This window comes from Adiantum capillus-veneris, chromosome 5 (assembly GCF_014529385.1).
Source record: "Adiantum capillus-veneris isolate H3 chromosome 5, ASM1452938v2, whole genome shotgun sequence".
Lineage (NCBI taxonomy): Eukaryota > Viridiplantae > Streptophyta > Polypodiopsida > Polypodiales > Pteridaceae > Adiantum > Adiantum capillus-veneris.
This window is the reverse complement of record NC_140935.1, coordinates 159,926,826-159,946,947: the sequence shown is the minus strand read 5'-3', so window position 1 is coordinate 159,946,947 and position 20,122 is coordinate 159,926,826. Positions and strand designations below refer to the sequence as shown.

The following is a 20,122-nucleotide window of genomic DNA, read 5'->3' as shown; positions in this document are numbered from 1 at the left end:
CTCCTTTACTTTTAAAATCTCTCCAATCTGACTTAGAGACTGAAATAAACTACTTTGTTTAGGAAAAGCCCGGATCATTTCAAGTGCACTTTTGATGGGTTTTGAGGCTTCATCTATTTCTGAGTCTAGGAGGATAGGAGCTTCAGCGGTACCGATACCAAGATTGATTACGCGGACTTTGTAGAACTGAGAGTATTCATGATCCAACAAATACCCCTCTCCCCCTGAGCTTATTGGAATCTCTTCCAACTTCACATGATCACCTAATAATGTCAAAGGATGCAGGGTAAACTTTGCAGCCCGAAGTGCAAAGTGACTTTTGATATTAGATGTAGAAAACTCAATATGCCTTTTATCTGACATGATGACAAGCTTCTATGTTTTTGAAGGACTGTAAACAATTATGTGTCTAGACATGTTCGAGAAAACAAACTGTTGAGCAAGCCAAAAATGAATATTTTAAACAAAACATAAAAACAGAACGAGATACTCTATAATATTTTTTTCACATGTGAGGTATCATTACATACAATGGTTCATCAATGCGACCAATCAATAAGACGTCGTCAATATCTTTTTTAAAGTCACATATGTTCTAAAATTTATTTATTATTCTCATATAAGTTTTTTTGAGTGATATGTGTCTTTACTAATCCTCTCTCTCTCAAAACTTATCATTAGAAAACCTTTCTATTCTGTGTAACCTAGCTAAAAATGTGAGTCTCAAGACACAGAGAAAACAACAGTGGCGGAGCATCCTGCTCCACGAGCCTCCAACCAGCCCACGCCAAGGTCGTCCACACGTCGGCCTCCTACTCCAACTCGTCGAGGTCGCATTCCCAACGAGAGGTACTCCAACAGTTTGTTTGCTTTTGAAATTCCTTGAACGCATCTGCGTCGGTGCAATTCATTTGAGCCTGTTTTCTGTGGCTTTCGTATGCTTGAATAGATTACTGCTGATTTTAATTTTAATGCGTAAGCGAGCACTGTTGAGTGCAAATAAGCAATAAAATAACGCAGGTGAACAGTTGTGTGAGGGACCTGCGGGCGGCGTAGATGTCGGCGTGACCTGTTGATTTTAATTTCAATGAGTAAACGACAACCATTGAGTGCAATAATGCAGTTACCATTAGCTTGTCTGAGGGGCCTACAACGGCGCAGGTGTCTGCAGGACTTGTCGATTTTTATTTCAACCAGTAAGCATCACTGTCAAATGTAAATAAGCATTAAAATAAGCATTGTTGACCTGGCAGGCCTTGAAGGGGCATAAATTGGAGGGGCAATGATCGGGTGTTGAGCGACCAGGGTGAGGAGGAAAGAATGCAGAATAGAAGTGGGTTTCGAAAAAGATGAAGTGGGTTGTATTGCATGAACACGCCCACGCTCGAGTGTAAAGGCTCTTTGTTGGTTATGTCCCAACTGCATTAAGTCATGAGCCGAACTTCATGAGCTCGGAGTACATTCTCGCAGCGCACAGTGTGTGAGAGAGAAAGAGAGGTGAGACAGAGCGGCATGGTGGTGAATGAGGACGGTCATGGATAGTGTTGTGCGTACTACTAGGAGGCAGGTGAAAGGTTCACATGACACAGTCACAAACTAGAGAGTCGCGACTGAGATCTGGATGTGTAGAGAGAGAGAAACTAACGATATGGACTGGCAAGGGACTACGATTGGATTATGGCCATCAATGAGGTAGTTGTGTGGGCAATGGAGGAGATGCTCTCAATGAGCATGAGCTCCAGACTCTAGTGAATCGCGCTGAGAGAGACTGGAGAGAGAGAGAGAGAGAGAGTGATCATAGAGAGAAGTTGTTGGCCTTGCCTAGCTTCTGAAAGCGGGTAAACTATTGTCCCGTATTCTACACCATACATACGGATACGCTACACAGTGACTCAGTCAGCGTACAATGTACACAACCGTCGTCTACATTTCTACACACATTGTACACTCTGCCCTATACCATGCCACGTCACACACAGTTTATCGACAGCCTTACAATCTTGTCATAGATAGCACGGAGTCTATGCAACAAGAAAACTAAATGTCAGAGGGTTCTACCGCACCGCAGATTAATTGGTGCTATTTAGAATTGGTATAGATTATTGCCTAACAGTATGTATTAGAAAAAAATCGTTTTTCCAAATACACAAAATTCCTTTTCTTGATTTCATTAAGAGAAAATTTTAGAAAATTAGGTGTCCCCTCTTTCTAGTTTTTATGCTGCTGAAGAAAGATGTTACGATGTCCACATAGAGGCTTTCAAGCAATACCCATAATTGAAGGACATCAATGAGGATTGTTGGGTAAAGGCCAATGTGGCCGACCCACGTGACATTAACCTACACTTACTAACTCTTTTTCTTTTATACATAAGAATAAAGAGACCCACAAGCTTTGAAGCTTGAAGCTGTGTGTTTCCCCCAAACTTGGACTCTCTTCCTCTTCTCCGTCCCCTTCCTTGCACGCACGCGCATGGGATTTGTGCCCCTTCAACTGGTATCAACTCCACCGCGTGAAGCCCCCCTTTGGAGCTTGGATCAAGCAAGCATGGCCTCTTGGAGAATCACGATCTGTTGGTAGAATTGAGCACGAGATTAAGTGCTCGAGGCAAGGTTGCCGATGAATCGAGAGCTTCGAGCAAGCATCAAAAGCAAATCAGTCAATCTGTTGCGAGCTGGAAGTAGATCATGCTCACTTCCCATGTGTGAAGTGTGTGCGAGCTGAATCGGGGTAGCTTGCATAGCACGTGAGCCCTCTTTCTAGTTTTTATGCTGCTTTTCTATTTTTTGGAGCGGAATTTCTCCTTTTCCCATTGCCCCCAACTCCCAATTTTGAAATTGAAAACGGCACGATATTAAGATGAGATTAGGGGTTCCCTCTTAGGCATGTTCAAGAAACCTCATAGAGGTTGTTATTTTGTCAAAATATTTCATAGGAAGAAGAAATGAATAGCAATACAAGTAAATGTTTAACGTTATTTAAATTGATTGTGTTTTCAAGATAATCAATGAAATTTGTGATGAGTCTTGAAGATTTTAAAGTGTTCTCTGAGATTTTTCTCGCCATATAAATAAAACTCTGCACAATTTTTTCAAGCTTTTTAAGTCATTAAATGTCAAATGTACATTAAATATGATGACTTTATTGTTTCTAAATAACTTTTTGTCGAGTCCAAGATCTAGGGGTCGTTCAGGCAGGAGGGTGCTGGACTCTTTGCCAATTGGAACATATGATTCCACGGACCAAATTAGCTCTGTTTCGGAGTCAAAAATGGGAGCAGGTCTGGAATTGCCTGAAGATGATGTTTTGTCTCTTGAGATGGGACAAGGCTCTTTGCATGATGGCAACCCCATTTTGGCTGCTGAAGAATGTAATTTGCAGATTGTGCCTTGGGAGATAAGAGATGAGATTTCTGCAACCATTAGGCCAAAAGATGAATCGAATGCATTTACACATAAAGGTGCTGATATTTTGGCTTCTACTAGACTCTTCAACTGCTTTGAGTGTCCTCCTATTCCACTTTGTTGTCCCTATCCATATGCCAGAGTTCGAGGCTTGAGGGATGATTTAAGTGGTTTGAAGTCAGCCTTTGCAAAAGAAGGCTACATGCAAGAAAAAGGGTCTTTTATTGTTTCCTTATGGTCATGTCAGAGAGAGGAAAGAATGGTCACGGCTTCTTTAATTTACTTAAATTCAAACTATTTTGTTTTTAAAGCTACTTTGCATATGAACACATAATCTTATGTAGATGAGGTGACAAAAGAGTGGGATCCTCTTTGGGTGGAGTTCAATGAAGACTTTGAGATGGAGTTGCAGAGTAATCCAAGGTTGTCAAGTTTTGTGGGCATCATGCCATAAAAGAAAAATTTTCTACATCAAAAGATAAGCATTGCAGAGTTCTTTGTACAATTATTGATCCCATCAAAGTCCCTGAGATTGCTTTGCTAAGCAGCCTTCAGAGAATGAACTTGTAAGTGCTCTTTTAAACTTTTGGGATTACTGAGAATTGTTTGTTTTAACAAAGTCAATGCAAATTTTTAAATCCTTTTGTTTGGTGTTAAAAGCATGAATTCTCATTCTCTTATTACTACACATCTTTGGGATGAGATTGTGAATTTGTCTCATATTTGTGCTGTCGATCCTAACATTTACCTGAAAGCTCTACCCAAGATCGAAAATTGATTGCAAATGTCAGAAAATACTATTCTAAGGGGCAGGAACCATGGTATCCTTTAACACGTAAATATCTTGCACGGCTTGTCTATGATGTAAGTGGAATGCTTTCTGTCTCTTTTGTGTTAAATGCCGTGCAATTTTGAAATGACTATGTAATATTTATTTCTTTTGATAGGTGCAAATGACCAAGGAATACAACTCAAGGGTGGATCAACTCTCTTGTGAGAGTTTGTATGTTGACGATTTAAAGAAAGAGCAAGATAAAATCTATCATGACCTCACTACAAAGTATAGTGATAAGATTGGGAAGATATTCTTCCTTGTTGGCAAATTTTATAGTGTGAAAGGTATGGTTTTAACAGAATATTTTTAAGAAGGTTGTTTTTTGGTGTTGTTAGCTTCTTAACATTTTGGACCCACAGTTGGGTTCGGATTGGCTAGCAAAAGTTTTGTCATTGAAATGGAACCCTGTAAGTTAGGCAACATTGGAGAAGATTAACTTAATTGTTGTTTTGGATACTCCAATTCAAAACAAGCTCCTATGGTTGTCTCTTCTAGAGGCAGATAATCTCACTAGAGCTACATATGGCATCAAAAAAGTTGACCATGTTTATAGAATGTGAGTCTACTAATACTTCAAACTTTTGATGCTTTGAAGAAAGTATATTGAATGGTTTTTCAATGTCATTTTTTGGTGGATTCAAGCTGGCTTCGTCGGGAGGGTCTCCTGGCTAGGGTATTTGATAGAGCATCACAGTTGGTGACGGATATGTTGGGCACATGTGGAGATGTTGTATTGTCACCTGATTCTACTATGATATTCTACTTTGAGGAGATAAAACTCGAGGCTAGGCCTTATCTCTTTCCTTTGGAGGTGTCTTTGGAAATGAGAACAAAAGATGTTGATAAACAAGCCCTCAAAAAGATAGACACTTTGCGTATGGCTGCACAGAGATTAGCATACAGGTACTTTTGTTATCATATTGCAATGCAATTTATTTTATTATAAATGTGCAAAAATAATGTATGAATTGCATTTTTTGTCAAGATTCTTGGCCTTTTTGGTGTCTCGAAAGATTCTTCTTTCGATTCCACTACTTGCTAGAAAGTGGACACACTTGAACTTACCCGATTCATGCATGTATTCGGAGAAATTGCATAAGCTTTCTTCATGGAAGATTGAAGCTTGTCCTTGGTGGATTGACATGGAGAAAGGCCATGTGCTGGCTCGTGAGAGAGACCTTAGAGATGCCATGCTTAGAGATGGAGCTTCTGATGTCAATGGAGCTTGTTTTGTGCCACTTGCATTGGGTGATGTATGTACAATGCTTCCAGCACGCCCAACAATGCAATCAACACAGTCATCTTCAGGTATCGTAGAAAATTATTATTTGCATGGTTTGTCTTGACATATATAAACTTTTGTATTTTTAAAGTATTTTTGTTGAAAAGGGTTGTCTCGAAAAGGGAAGGAAGCTATGGCAGACACTACTGCAGATGGTTTGATGAAGGAAGCTATGCCATTATCACATGGTTGGACTATCACTTGTACTTATGATCCATATTATACTTTATGGTCAATTACATGGTCTTTTGATCTAATTTTGAACAATTTATTTCTCAGATATTGGTGGATCTTCTCGATTGTGTCGTGTCTTTTCCTTTGATTATCAAGAAGATGTTATGATGCATGGCCAAACTAGTCATGATTTTAATCGATGTATAGTTGTCGCTGGAGATTACATTGCCATTTCTGGAGATTTATCACTGGGAGTTAGGTCTCCATCTTGGTCTTTGGTTCATGAGCATATGCTCAAGGCCCGCCAAGGCCATCTTGTTTATAGGCGAAGTGGCAAGTCAGTTGTGTGGGCTGCAGATTTCATTTTCTTGGACCTTCCTTATGGACGTTTGATTAGTAGCTATGGTGTCAATCCTATGTGGGATAGGATCACAGAGGATCATGTTCGTGCAAGAATTCATCTCGTATGGAACACCTTATTGGACATGGGATGGTTGTTAATCATGGCCTCATTTACAGGTTTGTAGGCTTTACCACTTTGAAGTACGTAGTTGCATTTGAAAGTCATTAGTCACTCATGTGGTAATTTTCATTTTAAGTGGTTCACTTCAATGGGTGGAGAGGTTTAGCATTGCTTCCAACAAGCAGATTTATTGACGGATAGTGGTGCTCCATCATACTCCCTTTGGCTACATGGAGACAGGAGGAGAAAGAGTTGAGGTGATTGTTATTTCTGATTTGTTTTTATCTTATACTTTTATTTAAGGTGTGTTCCCTTTTCAAAAGAAAAATAACGTTTCTTTTATTGTATGTGTGTAGTTTGAGACCTTGATGTTGTACATGGTGCATTGACGGGGTCCAATGCCGCCCATTTACATAGCTGAGAGCATGCCTTGTTTTCGAGCACTCGGCATGAGGCCTACATATTCTATCATGCAGCACTATATCCCGGATACCTCGATATCCATTTTCGCAGCTGGGGAGCCTTGGCGTGGAGCATTGCAGCGGAGCACCTCATTTTTGGGTGCTTTTGTAGAGATGTTGTGCAAGAGTAGAGACATTTGCTTAGAGTTTGGGTGCGGAACGGCACCTATGTTGGTGGCATGTGCAGCTTCAGGGCAAGTATGTGGTTCTTTGCTCACTGATGATAGCATTATTATAGGTTTCTTGTAGGCTATGTTACGTAGCAAAAAGCGAAACAGAGAGGATTCTTCGGTTCCTATAGATTTGGAGAATGAGGGTGATAGGCGTATGGGGGAACCCTTTTGATGACTAGTGAGGCTCCCATCCCATGGCTGGACTTTTTTTACACTTTTGGACACTCTATGCATGTTTTGGTTTTCGTTTTTCATTGTGTATTTAATGATCTCTAAGTATGCCTTGGATTTAATATTGCTTAGATGGTTGTGAAGAATCTCATTACTCTAATTGATTAGTTTATAAAATTTTATTTTTTTTGTGAAGTATATTGCCCGTCTACATTGAAGTTGAGGCAAGACGAATGGCATCAGATAATCGCTTTGATTTTTAGCTTCTCCAGCAACCTCACATTCGTAATATTTTTGTTGATGATGAGTGTGACTCTTCATAGGAGGATGTTTTCTTCATAGAAGTATCAATTTGCAAATTTTTCCATATACTGTTCTTGATATTTTTTCAATGTAAAATTAGCATTTTCTTCAACATTAAAAGATTAATGGTCACACCGTTAGATATATTTTTCATTTTAGTTTTGTATCAATGTGTTGTGTTAAAAATTTAGAGCCGAGGATTGTATTTCAAAGAGGTTCTCTTTGCTTTTGAACTCGCTCCATTTCCTAGAAATTTAGTATGTTTGGGTTTACTATTGCATAGATGGTCCTGAAGGATCTCACCTATAGAGGTTTCTATTCACCTATAGAAGTTTTAATTCAAGAATTTTGCAATGTACTCTTTTTGTAAATTTGCAATGTAACATTCTTGTGTGCCTCAAGGTTGAAAGATTAATGGTTTGATCTTTGGATACATTATATTTGTCAATTTGTATCAATGTGTCGTGTTAAAAATTTAGAACCAAGGATTGCATTTGAAAGAGGTTCTCTATGTTTTCGAACTCGCTCGATTTTTTCAATCGCTCGAAATATTTCGCTGGGCTTCTCGCAATACTCGATTATTTACTTATGAGGGTTTTTAGCATTTTTTTGCCAAGATGTTGATACAAACAGGTAAAGCAACTCAACTTAACCTCCCAAGCAAAATTTCACCAAGTTTGGATAAACCTTGCTCAACTTGTCAACAGTTTTGTGTCTGCAGATCGTCTTTACAAAATTGGCCACAATTTTCACTTTAAAGATCCAAACTTCACCAAATTTGGTTTGAGTCTTCAATACAACACGATGGAACCTGTGGTATGCTTGGTTAGCCAAAAATGTTGGAAAATTGGACAAAAGTAATAACTGCGATTATTTACTTCTGTCAAAATCTAGCATATTTCTGGTCATTTAAGTATACACACATGTTAAACACTTTAAACTAAGCCTCTGAGTCAAGATTCACAAAATTTGAACAAGATTTATCAAGTCAAACTCAATTTCTCTTCGACAATTAGTATTGATTCCAATTTTTATCAAGTTTTTGGTCTGTTTTGTAATCCAAACTCTATGAGCCTTCACAAAAGATGTTTGTAATCATGCATAGAGTCTTTGGTATTAACCATGATCAATTTTGAGCCAAATGAAAATAATCACATTATTTACTTTTGACCTAAATGAACTATTTTTGCAATCTTTCCTATGCTCAATCTTTTTGTGACATGTATTAAGCCTCTGAGTCAATCAAAACTTAATTTGGCCTAAATCCTCAAGAAAATGTAAATAATTTGAGGTTTTGCAAACTCTTAAAAATTTACCTCAATTGCATCTTTATGCTTACCCACTGGTTCATACAACTTTTATGAGCATAATCTCCAACCGGATTCATTGGTTGACATTCTTTTACTGTTGTTTCAAGTCGTAGACCTGAAATTTTGCAACTTCACATAAACAACTCGCAAATGATTCTTTCAAAGTGAGCAATGATTTGAGATCCCACCTCGAATTCTACTTACCCTACTCCTAGGTTATATTGCAATTGGGTTGTGGAAGGTGTCCACAAACGCTTGTTTTCTTGTTTTTTATGGTTTCCTGAGCCTTGATTTAAAGACTTGTCTTGTCCATCAATCATTCTCAAAATCCTAACCTAATCCTACAATCCTACAAGGTACTTAGCAAGTACAATCTACTCCCAATCTACATTTACATAGCAAAAGATGACACCCTTAAGCTATGTGCTTTTAAAGAGAAAGTTTAACTCTGAGTGATCCTAGAGGAAATTAAACAACAACTACACAAGACGCTCTTGTTTTCCCTAGTTTAGGTCTATTCGTCCCCGGCATCGATGCCAAATATGGATGGGCATTGTAGCAACGGCCTAATCGCAACCCACACAAAATTATCAATCCGTGGATCGGCAACCCCGCTAGGGCTTGGAGGCACGAGAGTCATAGGATGCATCAAATAGAGGATTCAAGGGATCCTTCTACCCATCATAAGAGAAGCCATGGAAGGGGCTTCCTCTAATCAACCAACATTCCTACTTACTAATCACTTGCACACAATCATGTGATTGAAATTAACCTCTCACATCAATCACCCTAATCACACAACTACACAAGCATGCAATTAACATACCTACCTTGCATTAGTGTGGCCATTCCGGTCCATCCCCTCAATGCAACTACTTATGCACACACTAATCACAAGATCCCGAGCGAAATATTTCGAGCGATTGAAAAAATCGAGCGAGTTCGAAAACATAGAGAACCTTTTTCAAATGCAATCCTTGGTTCTAACTTTTTAACACAACACATTGATACAAATTGACAAATATAATGTATCCAAAGATCAAACCATTAATCTTTCAACCTTGAGGCACACAAGAATGTTACAGTGCAAATTTACAAAAAGAGTACATTGCAAAAATTTTGAATTAAAACTTCTATAGGTGAGATCCTTCAGGACCATCTATGCAATAGTAAACTTAAACATACTAAAATTTTAGGAAATGGAGCAAGTTCAAAAGCAAAGAGAACTTCTTTGAAATGCAATCCTCGGTTCTAAATTTTTAACACAACACATTGATACAAAACTAAAACGAAACATATATCTAAAGGTGTGACCATTAATCTTTTAACGTGAAGAAAATGCTAATTTTACATTGAAAATTTATCAAGAAGAGTATATGGCAAAATTTGCAAATTGATACTTCTATGAAGAGTCACACTCATCATCAACAAAAATATTGCGAATGTGAGGTTGCTGGAGAAGTTGGAAATCAAAGCGATTATCTAATGCCATTCGTCTCGCCTCAGCTTCAACGTAGACGGGCAATATACTTCACAAAAAAATAAAAATTTATAAACTAATCAATTACTATAATGAGATCCTTCACAACCATCTAAGCAAATCCAAGGCATACTTAGAGATCATTAAACACACAATGAAATAGGAAAACCAAAACACACATAGAGTGTCCAAAAGTGTAAAAAAAGTCTAGCTATGGGATGGGAGCCTCACTAGTCATCAAAAGGGTTCCCACCCATAGGTCTATCACCCTCATTCTCCAAATCTGTAGGAATCGAAGAATCCTCTCTGTTCCGCTTTTTGCTACGTAACATAGGCTGCAAAAAAACCTGTAATAATGCTATCATCAGTGTTTAAAGAACCACACACTCGCCTGGAAGCCGCACATGCCACCAATATAGGTGCCATTCCGCACCCAAACTCCAAGCAAATGCCTCTACTCCTGCACAACATCTCTACAAAAGCACCGAAAAATGAGGTGCTCCGCTGCAGGTGCTCCACGCCAAGGGACCCTAACTGCGGAAATGGATATCGAGGTATCCGGGATATAGTGTTGCATGATAGAATGTGTAGGCCTCATGCCGAGTGCACGAAAACAAGGCATGCTCTCAGCTATGTAAATGGGCAGTGTTGGACCCCGTCGATGCACCATGTACAACATCGAGGTCTCAAACTACACACATACAATAAAAGAAACGTTATTTTTCTTTTGAAAGGGAAACACACCTTAAATAAAAGTATAAGATAAAAACAAATCAAAATAATGATCACCTCAACTCTTTCTCCTCCTGTCTCCATGTAGCCGAAGGGAGTATGATGGAGCACCACTATTCGTCGATAAATCTGCATGTCGAAAGCAATGAAAAACCTCTCCACCCATCGAAGTGAATCACCAAAAATGAAAATTACCACATCAGTGACTAATACTTTCAAATGTGAACTCCAAATACGTACTTCAAAGTGGTAAAGGCTACAAACCTGTAAAAGAGGCCATGACTAACAACCATCCCGTGTCCGATAAGGTGTTCCATGCGAGATGAATTCCTGCGCGAACATGATCCTTTGTGATCCTATCCCACATAGGATTGACACCATAGCCACTAATCAAACCTCCATAAGGAAGGTCCAAGAAAATGAAATCTGTAGCCCACGCAACTGACTTGCCACTTCCCCTATAAACAAGATCGCCTTGGCGGGCCTTGAGCATATGCTCATGAACCAAAGACCAAGATGGAGACCTAACTCCCAGTGAAAAATCTCCAGAAATGGAAATGTAATCTCCGGTGACAGCTATACATCGATCAAAATCATGACTAGTTTGGCCATGCATCATAACATCATCTGGATAATCAAATGGAAGACACGACACAATCGAGAAGATCCACCAATATCTGAGAAATAAATTGTTCAAAATTAGATCAAAAGAACATGTAATCGACCATAAAGTATAATATGGATCATAAGTACAAGTGATAGTCCAACCATGTGATAATGGCATAGCTTCCTTCATCAAACCATGTGCAGTAGTGTCTGCCATAACTTCCTTCGCTTTTCGAGACAACCCTTTTCAACGAAAATACTTTAAAAATACAAAGTTTATATATGTCAAGACAAAACATGCAAATAATATTTTTTTGCGATACCTGAAGATGACTATGTTGATTGCATTGTTGGGCGTGCTAGAAGCATTGTACATACATCACCCAATGCAGCTGGCACAAAACAAGCTCCATTGACATCAGAAGCTCCATCTCTAAGCATGGCATCTCTAAGGTCTCTCTCACGAGCCAGCACATGGCCTTTCTCCATGTCAATCCACCAAGGACAAGCTTCAATCTCCCATGAAGAAAGCTTATGCAATTTCTCCAAATACATGCATGAATCGGGTAAGTTCAATTGTGTCCACTTTCTAGCGAGTAGTGGAATCCAACGAAGCATCTTTCGAGACACCAAAAAGGCCAAGAATCTTGACAAAAAATACAATTTATACATTATTTTTTCACATTTATAATAAAATAAATTGCATTGCAATATGATAACAAAAGTACTTGTATGCTAATCTCTGTGCAGCCATACGCAAAGTGTCTATCTTTTTGAGGGCTTCTTTATCAACATCATTTGTTCTCATTTCCAAAGACACCTCCAAAGGAAAGAGATAAGGCCTAGCCTCGAGTTTTATCTCCTCAAAGTAGAATATCATAGTAGAATCAGGTGACAATACAACATCTCCACATGTGCCCAACATATCCGTCACTAACTGCGATGGTCTATCAAATACCCTAGCCACCGACGAAGCCAGCTTGAATCCACCAAAAAATGAAATTGAAAAACCATTCAATATACTTTCTTCAAAGCATCAAAAGTTTGAAGTATTAGTAGACTCACATCCTATAAACATGGTCTCCTTTTTTGATGCCATATGCAACTCTAGTGAGATTATCTGCCTCTAGAAGAGACAACCATAGTAGCTTGTTTTAAAGTGGAGCATCCAAAACAGCAATTAAGTTAATCTTCTCCAATGTTGCCCAGCTTCGAGGGTTCCATTTCAATGACAAAACTTTTGCTATCCAATCCGAACCCCAAGTGTGGGTCCAAAATGTTAAGAAGCTAACAACACCAAAAAACAACCTTCTTAAAAATATGCCGTTAAAACCATATCTTTCACACAATAAAATTTGCCAACAAGAAAGAATACCTTCCCAATCTTATCACTGTACTTTGTAGTGAGGTCATGATATATTTTATCTTGCTCTTTCTTTAAATCGTCAACATACAAACTCTCACAAGAGAGCTGATCCACCCTTGGAGTTGTATTGCACCTATCAAAAGAAATAAATATTACATAGTCATTTCAAAATTGCATGGCATTTAACGCAAAAGAGACAGAAAGCATTCCACTTACATCATAGACAAGCCGTGCAAAATATTTACGTGTTAGAGGATACCATGGTACCTGCCCCTTAGAATAGTATTTTCTGACATCTTCAATCAATTTTCGATCCTTCTCGGGTAGAGCTTTCAGGTAAACGTCAGGATCGGCATCACAAATATGAGACAATTTCACAATCTCATCCCGAACATGTGTAGTAACAAGAGAATGAGAATTCATGCTATTAAAACCAAACAAAAGGATTTAAAAATTTGCATTGACTTTGTTAAAAAAACAATTAGTAATCCCAAAAGTTTGAAAGAGCACTTACAAGTTCACTCTCTGAAGGCCGCTTAGCAAAGCAATCTCAGGGACTTTGGTGGGATCAATAATTGTACAAAGAACTCTGCAATGCTTATCTTTTGATGTAGAAAATTTTTCTTTTATGGCTCGAGTCCATGCCACTGTTCTATGGTTACCCTCCCACACATAGAACATATGGCCCACAAAACTTGACAACCTTGGAATTACTCTGCAACTCCATCTCAAAGTCTTCATTGACCTCCACCCAAAGAGGATCCCACTCTTTTGTCATCTCATCTACATAAGATTACGTGTTCATATGCAAAGTAACTTTAAAAACAAAATAGTTTGAATTTAAGTAAATTAAAGAAGCTTTTCCCACCTGTGACCATTCTTTCCTCTCTCTGACATGACCATAAGGAAACAATGAAAGACCCTCTTTCTTGCATGTAGCCTTCTTTTGCAAAGGCTGACTTGAAACCACTTAATTGTCCCTCAAGCCTCGAACTTTGGCATATGGATATAGACGACAAAGTGGAATAGGAGGACACTCAAAGTAGCTGAAGAGTTTAGTAGAAGCCAAAATATCAGCACCTTCATGTGTAAATGCATTCGATTCATTTTTGGCCCAATGGCTGCAGAAATCTCATCTCTTATCTCCTAGGGCACAATCTGCAAATTACATTCTTCAGCAACCAAAATGGGGTTGACATCATGCAAAGAGCCTTGTCCATCTCATGAGACAAAACATCATCTTCAGACAACTCCAGACCTGCTCCCATTTCTGACTCCGAAACAGAGCTAATTTGGTCTATGGAATCATATGTTCCAATTGGCAAAGAGTCCAGCACCCTCCTGCCTGAACGACCCCTAGATCTTGGACTCGACAAAAAGTTATTTAGAAACAATAAAATCATCATATTTAATGTACATTTGACATTTAATGACTTAAAAAGCTTGAAAAAATTGTGCAGAGTTTTATTTATATGGCGAGAAAAATCTCAGAGAACACTTTAAAATCTTCAAGACTCATCACAAATTTCATTGATTATCTTGAAAACACAATCAATTTAAATAACGTTAAACATTTACTTGTATTGCTATTCATTTCTTCTTCCTATGAAATATTTTGACAAAATAACAACCTTTATGAGGTTTCTTGAACATGCCTAAGAGGGAACCCCTAATCTCAGCTTAATATCGTGTCGTTTTCAATTTCAAAATTGGGAGTTGGGGGCAATGGGAAAAGGAGAAATTCCGCTCCAAAAAATAGAAAAGCAACATAAAAACTAGAAAGAGGGCTCTCGTGCTATGCAAGATACCCCGATTCAGCTCGCACACACTTCACACATGGGAAGTGAGCATGATCTACTTCCAGCTCGCAACAGATTGACTGATTTGCTTTTGATGCTTGCTCGAAGCTCTCGATTCATCGGCAACCTTGCCCCGAGCACTTAATCTCGTGCTCAATTCTACCAACAGATCGTGATTCTCCAAGAGGCCATGCTTGCTTGATCCAAGCTCCAAAGGGGGGCTTCACGCAGTGGAGTTGATACTAGTTGAAGGGGCACAAATCCCGTGCGCGTGCATGCAAGGAAGGGGATGGAGAAGAGGGAGAGAGTCCAAGTTTGGGGGAAACACACAGCTTCAAGCTTCAAAGCTTGTGGGTCTCTTTATTCTTATGTTTAAAGGAAAAAGAGTTAGTAAGTGTAGGTTAATGTCACGTGGGTCGGCCACATCGGCCTTTACCCAACAATCCTCATTGATGTCCTTCAATTATGCGTATTGCTTGAAAGCCTCTATGTGGACATCGTAACATCTTTCTTCCCACCCTTGAATATAGGAAAATAAAATTTTAGGTCCATGTCTAGTCTTGTGATGATGTGGTTCGTGGTCCATGTGTCTGGATTTTTTCTTTAGGCTCGACTTCCTCTCTTTGGCTCAATACTTATTGTAATGATCAGTGTTAGCATCCCACCTATCATTGTACTGATCATCTATCTCTGTGACTGTGTCTTCCTCATTATTCCTCTCGCACTTTGTATGTGTTGTTTTTTGACTACGTCTGCTCTCATCACTCCCATCTGTCTGATCCTTCCCTTTGCCTTATTTGCTTTATGAGACCCCTGCGAGCGAGAACGTCTCTCAGCTCTCTTTAAATGACTTCTCCTCGACTAAGTAGAGCGTTTGGAACCCCCAAGCTCCTCCTCAATCTCCCTCTGGTTGAGGTTAGCATCCGTTTTGTCATTCTCGAAGTTAGGCCCACCCTCAGAGCCATGCTCTGACTCTTCAACCACTATGATAATTTGGTCTTGTTCCTCCGTGAATATTGTGGTAGGTCTTTTCCCTCTTCTTGATCTTCTGGACGGCATTGCGATTGTCAGCTAACTCCAAAACTCAAACTAGGAGGATCTCACCGCTGTGATTGCCTAAATAGAATGAGTTGGTCACTTCTCACAGCTATTCTAGGTTGAAGACTAGGAGTTCATTATTAGTCTAGGTCAGCCTTCAGATAACACAAGAATCAGACATAGATTGAAATGGAAATGCAAAGATAGAGACCGAACATGAGATTGATACTGATACATTCATATGCTGGAAATAGTACAACTGCCATCAGATGAAGCTGCAAGAGAGTGCAATGATTGCCAAGAGCAACTACTTAACGATTACAAGGGTTGACTCTAGACTATGGAATGACATCCCACAAAATGGAGTAGTGGGTCCTATTTATAATTATCTAGACTAAGCTCTGAGTGATTGTGTACTGTACAATAACGATGGTAATTACCTCCGATAATTGCCAAATTCGACGAAGTGATTTAACTATGCACTAGCGCCCTGTTCCCACTATCTACACATTCAAAAGAAGCAATGTAAATAGAACTCCCCTTTACCTACTATTCTGAGAGTTTAAGTGAAAAGCAACCACTTTCAGCTCTTAGGTGCACACACATACCTTGATCGAGCGAAACCGATCTAAAAGTACACCCACAACAACATGCCCCTACGATCAAGGGAACATCTCCTGATTCTATCGAGAGCCCCCCCCCGGGTCATCCCTTATGTATACGATCAGCTAGGCATGAGCATTTTTGAGTTGATGGTGCCTCTCTACAACAACATCTACAAAGGCTAGAACAGAGTCTACAAGGGCTGTCTCACGTCACCAAAATGATTAGATGGCAAGTGCACAATTTTTGTGTCGCTGGTCTACGTTCATGCAAGGAGAACTATTGGATCATACCCTTGCATGTGCACGCTGTGTCTCTCTATCTCTCTTTTTTTGGGTGGAAGTATTCTCTCTTTGTATCTCCCAATAGGCGGCTCTCTCCATCTCTTTTTTGGGGGGGAGAGAGAGAGAGAGAGAGAGAGAGAGAGAGAGAGAGAGAGAGAGAGAGAGAGAGAGAGCGAAGAAGAAGAGGAGGAGGAAGAAGAGGATTTTAATGTCGTAGGAAACTATCCCAAGAGACCTCAAATATCTATCCGATGAGAGTTGAACTAAAGACCTGTTATTCAAGAGGGAAATGGCATAACCAATCTACCACACTTGGATGATAGAAAGGTTATATCGTTTTCTTCTTTTTATCAACACACACACACACACACACACACACACACACACACACAGGAGAAGAAGAGCATTTTAACGTTGTAGGAAACTATCCACAGAGAGAGAGAGAGAGAGAGAGAGAGAGAGAGAGAGAGAGAGAGAGAGAGAGAGAGAGAGAGAGAGAGAGAGAGAGAGAGAGAGAGAGAGAGAGGATACTTACTTTAGAAATTATGATTCGTGCAAATCACACACGTACATGCTTGCACATGCACATAGACACATTAGGTTTCTATGTAATGAGAGTATGGTAAATCTGAGCATAGAAAAAGGTGAAGCATGAATAGATAGAAGGTTAGAGACAAAAAGCTCTAGACATATGTAGATATTCTCTTCTTCTGTCACCTAAGGAGCATGCCCCAAAGTCGCACTCATGAAATATAAGAAAGAAAGAAAAAAATGGTTTTGCCATTATGGTGTAGGGAATGGTCTCCTGGAGACCATTCCTTGTAATAACAGTGACCACGTGGCGACCGGCGGAGGCCGGGAGCCACTGTGGGAATTGTTATTATAGAGGAATGGTCTCCAGGAGACCATTCCCAGCCGTCAAACGTCCAGGGCGAGTGGGGCCAGAAAGCAACCTACGTGCGCATTCCCAACATTGAAAGCGACTTGGTGACAAATTCTGCGCAGCGAAAGCGACTCGGAGGCAGATTCTGCGCAGCGAAAACGACCTTGCGATTACTCATGCTGATGTGCGGGTCAACGATTGGCTTTTGAAAAAAAGGAAGTTTTACAGATTCCGCAGGCTGATGTGGCAGGTATCCAACGGCTTGAGAAGATAATCCTGTATTTTAATCGCTAGTCAATGGAGGGCCACGATCAGCCCCCCTCCCCTGGACTTTGACAGGTCTACCTAAGAACCGGCCCTAATTAACAATCCTAATCACACAGTCCCTAATTCTCTTAGGTCCAGCCGTTACCAAGAAAAGGTTTCTGTCGTGTGAAAGCGATTGCAAAAAATAAAACATGTTTCGTGCCCAGCTACTCTACTAACACTACTAGTACTAGTACTAGTATAATGGCAGACGCGAGTTTTGCCTGGCGAGTATCGCCCTCCCCCATTCCAACGACTGCGCGGATATTCCAACCCGGAAAAAGTCAATTGCAGTTTTGTAGTTGCGCCAGCGCCCCCCCATGGAGGAAGCTCAACTACACAGTGCTCCAAATGCACGGGGGAAAGCTGATGATGCTGGAGCGACTCTTGTATTACAGGCAAAAGGTAAACCCGCGCCCCCCCCCCCCCCCCCCCCCCCCCTTCCCCACACACACAAACACCAAAACAACCGCTGATTTGAAAACATAAACTGAAATTCATAATATGAAGAGGTGAGAGACTCGACAAATTTTAAAGGTGGAGGGATTAAACAGCTAGATTTTAGTAGTTTATAACATATTCCAAGTTATTTTTCTGGAAGTTACATTATGTGCTTTTGTACTTTCTAAACTAATTGATTTATTTGTGATTGCAGGATCATGGGTTCATGCAGGGTACCATCTTACAGGGGCTACAGCTGGGCCAGCCCTGTTGAGTTTGCCCTATGCGTTTGCTTTCATTGGATGGGGTCCTGGTGTGTTCGCACTCCTACTAGGGGCTGGAATTTCGTTTTATGCGTATTATGTACTGATTAAAGTGTTGGAACACTTGGAGTCTCAAGGCAAAAGGTTTGTCCGCTTCAGCGATCTTGCTGATCACATAATGGGTGAGAGAATTTCTTTCTCCATTGCTTGGTATAATTAACATCATTTTTAGTGAAATTTTTCCTTGTATAAGTTCCAGCGGTAATGCTGCAGTTACTTGTTGCATGAACCATTTATGTGTTATTTATCAATCGTGTCAATATGCTACGGGCAAGTTTGGCTTGGGAAAGTATCACGGACTTTACATTTGTTACTGTTGGTCAAGCACAAAAGCTTAACAAGTCGTGTCATTGGGAAAGTGTGCCTCTTAAACAACCTCACAGACTTCCAGGCTGCAGATGATGCTCTCACTTAGTAAGATACTTTGAGACCTTTCACCCGAGTTGTCAATGACGGAACTCACCTTACTTGAGTTCAATTGTAAGTAATATTGTCCAAGTTGGAATCACCTCAAGTGGAAATTCTTTTAATCCTGAGCCAAGCGGTCTTTAAGGTGGCTAATATATAACATGGGATGAATGCTAAGATGCAAGAGCAGATGTAATTTAGAGGGCACTATACTCGTTCTTAAGTATTAGAATGGCACACAATATTGCGAGAACTTTGAGCACTTGTGGTGGAAATTTTTTAAGTCAAAATGCCTCATTGAGGTCACTAAATATTCTATGCTAGGTAGCATAAAATTTGGCACAATCTTATCCAAGTCTTTATGCTTTCAGAAGACTGCTTATAACATGGTTTACCTTATGAGTTCAACATTACTGTTAGCTAGTTACAGTTACAAAAGCTGAACTTAGATGAAAGAGGTAAATTTTACATGCTTGTTATGCTCATTCTCTTTGTCATGGAGACACATTTGCGACGAGTATCTGGTATGCTGACGTTGGTGATGTGGTTGGTAGCTTGTTTCTGAAAGAGATTAGATGGAAGTCGGTTGATCAACGAAAAGAAAGTGTTGCTCTCACTGTTGACAGCGGTAGGAAGCAATCAAAGGGGAAGTCGAGTGAGAGAAGCAAGCCTCAAAATCGCATTACATCTTGTGATAAGAGAGATGTGGAGTACTTTTTTTGTAAGAAGAAAGGGCACATAAAAAGAAAAAATGTTGGAAGTGGAAAGAGCAGAAGAAAGATGAAATGGGAGGCAATGGGCAAGAAAGAGGACAAAGGTAGGGACAACATTGAAGACGTCAATGCTGTCACAAATGATGACCGTGATGCTTTGTCTGCCTCTACTTTATCTGTATGTTTGTTGCCTAGCAAAGATGGCTCATTTTCTCCAGCTTGGATCTTGGAATCTGGTGCCTCATTCATGTGGCTCCACACAAGGAGTGGTTCTTCATGTATGATAGTAGTAGATGGGGATGCGTTCACTTAGGGCAATGACTTTGCATGTGACATAGGGTAAAGGGGCCAATAACGGACCGGGGTCCAAAACAAGGCCACCTTAAAAGTAAATGAAAAATATGACCAAAATATATGGGAATTATGATTGCGATGGCATTGGGAATGGCAAGAGCTTGATATGGCCTATCTTTTTGTATCAATTTTATTGAAAACTGTCAATCCTATTAAATAATTCAAATCATTCACATTGAATGTCCCTCTATTGGCCCTCATGTTTTAAGT

The 20,122-nt window shown here is 39.8% G+C and overlaps 1 protein-coding gene across 1 annotated transcript in view; it reads left to right on the top strand.

Moving 5' to 3' along the window:
- Positions 1-17,861: 17,861 nt before the first annotated feature.
- LOC147458425 (GABA transporter 1-like) overlaps positions 17,862-20,122 on the top strand; it is a 38,061-nt gene continuing 35,800 nt past the window's right edge. The window contains exons 1-2 of the mRNA XM_086513063.1: positions 17,862-18,078; positions 18,329-18,559. Coding sequence (XP_086369189.1) covers positions 17,994-18,078; positions 18,329-18,559 — 316 coding nt within the window. The 5' untranslated portion in view covers positions 17,862-17,993. The remainder of the gene's footprint in view (positions 18,079-18,328; positions 18,560-20,122) is intronic.